This window comes from Lipotes vexillifer, unplaced genomic scaffold, assembly GCF_000442215.2.
Source record: "Lipotes vexillifer unplaced genomic scaffold, Lipotes_vexillifer_v1.1 scaffold371, whole genome shotgun sequence".
In the NCBI taxonomy this organism is placed as follows: Eukaryota; Metazoa; Chordata; class Mammalia; order Artiodactyla; family Lipotidae; genus Lipotes; species Lipotes vexillifer.
Genome location: NW_006786304.1, coordinates 4469349 through 4478125, shown reverse-complemented (window position 1 = coordinate 4478125; position 8777 = coordinate 4469349). Strand labels below are relative to the sequence as shown.

The 8777-nt window shown below is 59.5% G+C and overlaps 1 protein-coding gene across 2 annotated transcripts in view; it reads right to left on the bottom strand.

The window, feature by feature from the left end:
- Positions 1–3126: 3126 nt before the first annotated feature.
- Positions 3127–8777, bottom strand: part of AKT2 (AKT serine/threonine kinase 2) — a 28778-nt gene continuing 23127 nt past the window's right edge. Inside the window, exons 8-14 of one of the 2 annotated variants that reach the window (XM_007458655.1) lie at positions 7671–7739; positions 6761–6883; positions 5517–5645; positions 5085–5299; positions 4530–4617; positions 4318–4420; positions 3127–3206 (exon numbers count right to left, since the gene is read on the bottom strand). In XM_007458655.1, coding sequence (XP_007458717.1) covers positions 3127–3206; positions 4318–4420; positions 4530–4617; positions 5085–5299; positions 5517–5645; positions 6761–6883; positions 7671–7739 — 807 coding nt within the window. Of the gene's footprint in view, positions 3207–4311; positions 4421–4529; positions 4618–5084; positions 5300–5516; positions 5646–6760; positions 6884–7670; positions 7740–8777 lie in introns of both variants that reach the window. The other variant, XM_007458654.1, reaches the window with a different exon arrangement.

The following is an 8777-nucleotide window of genomic DNA, read 5'->3' as shown; positions in this document are numbered from 1 at the left end:
TATATCTTGTGTGTGTGTGTGTGTGTGTGTGTGTGTGTGTGTGTGTGTGTACAACTGACCAGAGGAATCTTCTTTAGCCTTATCAGAGGCTCACAGTAAGAGTTGGAGGTTGCAGAGTGGCGGGGGGGGGGGGGGGGGGGGGGGTAAGATGCAGCAGTATAGAGCCCAGCAGCTTGACGACCTCAGCTGGGAGGAAAGAGTTACGCAGACAGAGGGACAGCCTTTCACGGCACTGTGTCCACTGGCACAGGGGTAACATGAGGACCAGAATGACCCACTCAAGGCCTGGGGGCGGTTTTGAGTTTCCTCCTCCTTTCACAAAACTTGTGAAACTGTCTAAATGCACATGACAAAAGACAGATCTAGTCAAAATTTAATTTTCCTAATTGGTAAAATTTATTAAAACACTCCCCTCTAAAACTCCCTATTTGGGAAAAGTTCTCCTACCGAAATAAGAAGCACCACTGCATCTACAGATACACATTCAACTGAGGGCAGCAGCGGAGGAACCCGTGGGAGGCCTCCGTGGACTGTTAAGACAACCACTAACTGGCTGAGGTAGATACGGGGGTGGACCCACACGAAGGTCTGAGTGACAGTGTGGTGTGACAAGAAAATCTAGCACCGGTCACCTCCAGGGGCTGGACAAGAGGGAAGAGTAAAAGGCTTTTCTTTTCAATTAATTTTTATTGGAGTATAGTTGCTTTTAAAAGGCTTTTCTTTATAAGCCTCTCTGACGTTTATCATATGACCACCAGGACATACTTTTGTAACTCAATTCATAATAAAGTCCATATGAAGTTAGAAAACAAAAAAAATTCCTTGAGTCTCGGTTGTAGCATCTGACTTTTCCTCTACCCCCATTTACAATCTCAAAGCCTCCGTGTGTGTGAAGGCCTACACCTTCCGGCAAAATCTGACGTTAAATTCACCTGTGCCGGGGCTCCGCAGGGGCAACCCTGGCCCTGGGGTCTGAGAGGAGTGACTCAAGCATGGTAACTCCAGGATTAAAGGGACAGGTGCCAGAGGGGTCCCAGAGCTGTGAAGGCTGTAACCCAACCTGAGGTGCTCCCAGCCGACCGCCACCACACATCCCATTGATCCACCAAGGGTTGTGTATCAGAATTGGGGGCCATAGGTAAGATGGGGTGAGCAGGCAGTGCCCCCTTCCAGGGCTCAAGGGCCACAGGAAATGAGTCCTCTCCCTCCCACACCCACTCCAGGGCCCAGCGACACCTCGCACCCCTTCCACCCCCATCTCTCCACCCCACCTCTTTTTTCCCAAGCAGCTTCCGAGGGACTGCAATGGTCTCTGTCCACTGTACCCCCGACCCAGGCGCCTTGCCCAAACTCTTCGGCAGCTTCCGCCCAACGGCCCCCACCCTCCACCCTGAGCTTGAGCACACCTCACCCCCTCCTCGTGGCTCACCAGGCCCTGGGACCAGAAGGATGGGAGCAGGAGGCAGCTGATGCCCGGGGCCAGACTCCGGAAGCAAGGCAAGGCCCGGGGGTTGGGCCCCAGGCTGAAATGTGTCTTTATTGCTTGTACCGTACAAACACGAGGGATGGGGACAGGCCGGTGGGAGGAGGGAGAACTGTCAGGTTAACGACATACACACACAGACAGGAAAGGTCAGAACCCACCCACCCAAACCAACCCCCCCACCCCACCCCAGAATGTCTCTCTGTGACCTACCTACAGAAGGTGGGCTGGGGTGATCAAAACCACAGAAACTAAATCCCAAACCTCAGAGATGCTGGGGGGAACGGGGCAGGGGGGACAGGGCAACAAGTGGACCTCAGGTGTGGCTCCCCTGCTAGGCTAGCACCCCTCCCCCTCGGGTTGAAATGCTTGAGCCAGGGGCGGGGCCCGAGCCCACACACACCACGCACACTCGAGGCCGGGACTCGCCCTCGCACACACATACCCAACACACATGCACGCACACACACCCCATGTGCACCTGCATCGCAGATGCACAGGCACGCCCACAGACACACACAGCCTGAGGCACGCACGTTGAGTGCCCACAGCACTGACACGTTCACCTTAAGGCTGCAGAACGCGGGGCCCGGAGAGGGGGAAGGAGTGAGGTGGCCTGGAGCCTCCCTTCTCAGAGGCCCCTACCTCGGTTCGTACCAGACACCCAGCCCCACCCACTCTTCGACCCAAGTCCACCGGGCCCAATACTGTCTCGGTGCGAGATGTGTAACAGCCGAGGCTGGCGCCCCTCCGCCCCAGGCAGAGAGAAGGGGGAGATCCCGGCCCCCATCCTCAGAAGGGGCAGGGCCAGGCCCGGGCTCCAGCAGGAGGTAAGGCACGGGGCTGGTGGGTGGGGAAGCCAGCTCCCGGATGCTCCTCCTGCCTTATCCCCAGGGTCAGAAGAGCAGCTTAGGGGATGGGGGAAGACAGGGCCAGGAGGCAGCGCCCATCCCCTGGGCCCCCTCCCGGTTCCCCACAGGGTAGAGCAGGCCCCCTCCCCACGAGGGAGTCCTGAACCCCCAATCCTGCATGCGGCTTCCAAAGGCCCTCGCCTACTGCCGCACCCCCGATCCCTGGACATTATTGCTTTTCTGCCCCCATGGGAGAAGGGGGCTGGATTGCCCCATGCCAGGGCACTCCGCGCCTAACGACAGGACAGGGAAGGCAGCACCAGGGCTCTGTCCAGCGGGCGGCCCACCACAAGGCAGCCTCTGACAGAAGCAGCAACCCAGAGGCAGGGCTGCCCGTGGGCGCCCCAGCCAGAAGTTCAGGCGGGCCCCACGGCTCCACGCTTCGCCCCTCACTGGGGCTTCATGTTGATTAAAAACCGGCATCTCTCCAACTGCCCAAAGGCCTGGTCCTGGGGCAGGCACTGGAGAGTCTCCCAAATCCTGGTCTGGGCACAAAGGTGAGGGCAGGACAGGATCCTGTAGGCAGGGCCACTAGGACCGCTGAGGTGAGTTTGGCAGAGGGCTGAAGAAAAAACTGGAAATGGGGGTCAGAAGGTGAGGGATGGGGACACAAACAAAAAAGGCAAAATAAAAAGTTTTTTAAAAAAAAGCCCCCACCCCCACCCCCGCCGGTGGTGACGATAGCCGCGCGTGCGTCCTGTGGCGGTGGCGGCGGCAGGCAGCTCACTCTGCTCACTCTCGGATGCTGGCCGAATAGGAGAACTGGGGGAAGTGGGTCCGCTGGTCCAGTTCGAGTGAGCCCAGGCTGTCATCTGCAGGGGTCGGTGGAGGTGGATTGGGGAGAAGCGGCCTGCAGGGGGCCCGAGCACCCCACCCAGCCCCAGGAAGGGCTGCAGCCAGACCACAGTGCAACCCCCAGCTGGCGCACTGTTCCCGAGAACGAGAACGGGGACCACCAGACCGAGGCTGAGGGGCTTCCTCTCAGCCACAGCTCCACCCCGGGCCAGAGCCCTGGCCCACAGGCCCCACAGCCTGCTCACTCAGCCTCCCGAGCTCCCCCCAGCTCCTCTGCCCCAGGCCACACCGGGGTGCAGCCCAGACTTCTGTGGCCCAGCCCCTGCCCTGGGCGCCACTCCTACCCCCAGCAATCCTCCCCTCCACATGCAGCCGAGGCGGGGGTACTTGCTAAAGCCCTGATGCAAGCCTTCCCTCCTCTGCCCAAGACCCTTCCATGGCTCCCCGTGCAACACATCCGTACTCCTTCAGTGGCCCCCAATATCCTCCTGCTCTGGCCCTGATGCCCTCGCCCATCCCCCATCTATTCTGACCTCTGCAATGCTCCCATTTCTGGGAGTCCCATATGCCACTCCTTCTGCCAAGAGCAAGTCTCAGCTGCCATGTCTCCTTCTCCAGGAAGCCCTCCCTGACTCACAGGCCAAGTCAGGCATTTCCTCTGAGCTGCTCCAGACCCTGTACTTCTAATACCACAGGCCTGATCACTCTGGGCTGTCACCCCACGTGGACTCTGAGCTCCCTGAGGGCCGGGCCCAGGGCTGTCTCGTCATGGCTGTGTCTCCAGCACCGGGCAGGTGAGAGAAAGAACTCAAACAGCTACAGAATCACTGAACCCATCCAGCCCCAAAGACCTGAGCAACTTGGGAGACAACCACAGGCACTGATGACTCCTCAAGTGTCTCCTGCCCAGACCCCTCCCCTGAGTGCTGCGGCCAATGGCTCCTGGTGACCCTCACCAGGTCCACTGGTGGGCCAACGGCAAAAGCCCTGGCGAACATACTGCAGGGTAAAACGCCCAGACACGGAGGGGGACCTGTGAGCCTCCTCCTGGAGAACTGGGCCAAGAGCAGACCCCACCCCTCCACCGCCCAGCCAGGCCCACAGGGAGAGGGGGCCTCAGACACTCACAGCGGTCCGGGGGTGTGATTGTGATGGACTGGGCGGTGAACTCGTCGTCAAAGTACCTTGTGTCAACCTCAGATGTGACCTGAGGTTTGAAGGGTGGCAGGAGCTGTGGAGAAGACGAGTCCAGGCTCAGGTCCCTGAGAAGCGGAGGCCTCAGCCAAGGTCACCCAGGAGCGGCCGGGCTCCTGCGGGGAGCAGGCAGGCAGTGGGCTCACCTTCTTCTGCACCACGTCCTGCCAGTTGATACTGAGGAAGAACCTGTGCTCCATGACCTCCGCGGCATCACTGGGCCCCCCGCCGAGCCTGGGCAGAGACGGCCATCAGCACCCGCCTCCCGGGGCAGCCGGGTCCTGGGAGACGGGCTTTCGGTGCAGGCCCTGAACAACCTTTAATGATTCTGTCCCGCCACAGACCACCACCTCACAGAGGAGGAATCTGAGGCTCAGGGAGGGAGCTCCTGTGCCCAGGGTCACATCCTGCGAGCTGAGAGGGTGGGCTTGGCAGACGGCCGCTTCACATCCTGGCTCTGCCACCCTAGGCTGGGTACAGGGCCACCCTGTTCCTCAGTGTCGCCATGAAACAAGACAGGGAGGCCAGAGGGCTAAGCACAGGCCTAGCCAAGGGAGTGCTCCCTAAGTGCCAGCTGTGGGGACGATCAACACACACCAAGCACCCCACGGGCAAGTGCACCTGTGGACGCTGCCCCCTCCAGGCCGAGGGAAGTGGCAGCAGGTGACACTGGGCTGGGCAGGGCAGACGCCAGCCCTCACCTCTGCTTGGGGTCCTTCTTAAGCAGCCCAGCAAGCAGGGACTTGGCCTCAGGGCTGAGCGTTCGCGGGAAGCGGATCTCCTCCATAAGGATGAGCTCGAAGAGGCGCTCGTGGTCCTGGTTGTAGAAGGGCAGGCGGCCGCACATCATCTCGTACATGACCACGCCCAGCCCCCACCAGTCCACCGCCCGGCCGTAGTCGTTGTCCTCCAGCACCTGAGCAAGGGGGGGCGATGAGGGGCCAGGCCCACATCCCCCGGGGCCAAGGCGCTGAGAGGGGCCCGAGGGGGGCACGGCCCTGCCCAGGGCTGGGAGGGCCACCTAAGGAATTGGAGCCCTGCCCTCAGAGGGTCTGGGTGGGGGAAACACACAGGTCTGAGGGCCCCCTCCTCCCTTGGCCTCACACGCCCCTGGGCCCTCCAGCCCCAGACACCTCGGGCGCCAGGTATTCAGGGGTCCCACAGAAGGTTTTCATGGTGGCCCCGTCACTGACGCCCTCTTTGCACAGGCCGAAGTCAGTGATCTTGATGTGGCCATCTTTGTCCAGCATGAGGTTTTCCAGCTGTAGGAAAAGCCAGTGAGTCAGGGACACAACGTACCTCAGGGTTTCCTGCCACCCCTGAAACGCCACACACCCCTGCCCTTCCCTGGAGGAGGCTGGGGCCTGGGGTAGTGGCAGCTGTGCCAGGGGCTCCAGGGGGGACCAGAGGTCACACCCCAGCAGACGGTTAGGCCCTCCGAGGCTCAGGGGGAGGCCAGACCCGACACCTCCCCAGCGCCCCCTGCCCCCAGGGAGCTGGTAAAAAGCGGGGCAGGGAGAGACAGGAGCCAGGTCCTGCCCAAGCTGCTTCCGCCACTGCGGGCGGCGGCTGTCACGCTGTGGACGTAAGGAACGCTATCTTTCTTTCTCCTCTTTTTTCCTAAACTTAACACAAATGGGCACTTGAGTGGGCCTCTGTGCAACCCCCGCCAGGTCAATAAAGACCACCACCAGCCCCTTAGGAGCCCCACGTGCCCCTTCCCTGTTATTAGCCACCACCTCCTCCAACACAGAAAGAACTTTACTTCTCTGCTTTTAAAAAATTTTTTCTACCTATATATACACTGTAAACGATACAGATTCACCTCATCTGTTCTGGCTTTCCCCTCAGCCTCAGCCCGTGAGACCCGCCCAGGCTATCGTGTGTGGCTGTAGTTTGTCCTCTTGAACTGCTGTGCGAGTTCCACTGTGTGGATACACCTTCATGTCTTTTACCCACTTTCCGACAACGGACACTTGGGTTGCTTCCAGTTTGGGGTCAGTGTACACAGTGCCGCTAGGAGCTTGTGCGTCCACATTGAGACAGACACAGGCACCTGTTCCCGCGCATGCTCCTAAGGCAGAATGACTGTCTCACAGGGGACACGTGTGTCTGGTGTTGGTGGGCTCAGCCGGGCCATCTTCTAAAGCGCTTGGACCAACTGACATCCTCTGGCTGCACAGCAGGAAGCCGGGAAGGGCCCCACGCAGGGCCACCTGCTGTGGAACCACCCACCTTGGGCCTGGGTGGGAGGCTCAGCTCCGAGAAGGACAAGACAGACAGACCCTCCATGGAAGGGGAAGCTCAGCAGACGGGCAGCAGACGGGCAGAAGGCCTGTGCACCGCCTGCCCAGCCAGGAGGCGATGGCGCGCTCACCTTGATGTCACGGTACACCACGTCCCGCGAGTGCAGGTACTCCAGGGCTGAGACGATCTCCGCACCATAAAAGCGGGCCCGCTCCTCCGTGAAGACGCGTTCCCGGGACAGGTGGAAGAACAGCTGCCAGCAGAGGAGGCAGGGGAGGTGAGACCCCGGCCCAGAGGAGGGGAGGAGGGGACCATGTGCGGCCCCGGCACCCAGCCCACTGATGAGGTGACACCTGCCCCACGAACTGGCAAGTGACGGCAAGAAAGCCCAAGTGAGGGGCGGTGAGTAGAGAAGAACTCACGTGAGCCAAAAAAAAGAAGAGAAAGAAGAAAAGAGCAAGGGATAAAGAGCAAAGGACAGACACCAGGCTCTGAGTGGAGAGTGAGGGGGGTGGCAGGAGGGGGCAGGCGAACGAGAAGCGACAGCCAGCAAGCAGAGGACCACGACTCAGGAGCAAGTGACAAGCTGTGAGACCAAATGGGAGAGAATGAAGCCAGTGAGTGACACCTGCGTGGAGAGAAGGGTGTGAGGGGCGAGGAGCGGGTGACGGGTGAGTGACAGCAAGTGGCTGAGCGCTCTCATCAGGAGGCCGCACTGACAGCAGAGGAACGGGGGATCCTGACCCGCAGACCCTTTCTCCGCGCCTTTAAGAACGTCCTCGTAGCGCTGTTGGCCAACCACCCACACAGCCCTCTGCACAGCTTTCTGGACCTCAGTTTGCATCCTGCCTACCAACTCACTAGCCGTGGGAACTTGGACAAGTCACTTAACTGCTCTGAGCCTGTTTCCCCTCCTGCACGACAGAAATGGTGACGCCTGCCTCAAGGGGAGGGGGGCGGATGGAACAAGATGACACCCAGCAAGTCTCCCTCTGCCCCCCTACACCCAGAAAGGCAGCCAGGGGGCAGCCGCAGCTCACCTCGCCACCGTTGGCGTACTCCATCACGAAGCACAGGCGGTCGTGGGTCTGGAAGGCATACTTCAGTGCCTGTGGGGAAGGAAGGCGGCCGGGATAGGAGGTGGGAAGGAGGAGGGCTCTCCGCTCGGCCCTGGGAGGCGGGGACGCTGCTGATTCTGCACATACACCCCCCGCCCTGGCTCAGGCCGTGGGAATCAGGCGGCCAGGTTTCAGATCTCAGCTTCACCTTTTGTGGCGTATGAGTGAGCTCATGCCCTGACAGCAGGGAAAGGGTTACTGTGCTCAACGATCCTGTATTCTGCCTTCAACTAGGCCTCCAAGAGGCACAGCCAGGGGAGAAACTATGTTCTGAGCAACCAGAGCTGTTTCACATCTCTCCTCCTCCCATGTTACAGTCAAATGGGTAAACCTACACACACATACACATCCACACACACGAGGTTTGCTAGCTGGGAGCTGGCAGTGGCTTGGGAGCCAACGCCCAAAACAGGCTGGACAAGCGATCTGCCAACAAACAAGCAGTTCTCAAACTGTGTTCTAAGGAGCCCTACAGAGAGTTCCTAAGAGAACCCTTAGGTGGCTCCCTGCTCACAACAACTCTACTGCTCCCTGTCTTCTACGCTGAAGAACCTCATAAGATTTCATTTGAACAAGTGCTTTGGCTCAGTAGGACACCTGGCCAGCAAGTGAGCTAGAGAAACAACCCGTAAGCCATCTTCAACCTGGTCCATTCAACTGATGGCTGCTGGCCTTGATGGAGACTGTAGCCAAAGAGGTGTCTTGTCTGCTCAGCCTAAGTTGATAGGCAGCACAATAATAATACATCTGCTCCTAGGATTACCTCTTAAAACATAAAAAAATAACGTTCCCACTCCAACCAGCTGGACAAAGTGCCTCTAACCCATAAAGACAGCAGCCATGCTCTCCTGGGGCCGTTTTATAACCTGGTATCATCAATCGGCTGAGGTGCTGACATGAAGGCACCATCTACAAAGAAGCTGCCACCCCTGGTGTCTTGGTTCAGGCTGCCTGGAGAGCCCACAACACCGTGCCCCAGCCATCTGGCCAACACCAAGTTTGTTCTTCATAGTGGCAGGGGTCAGGCTC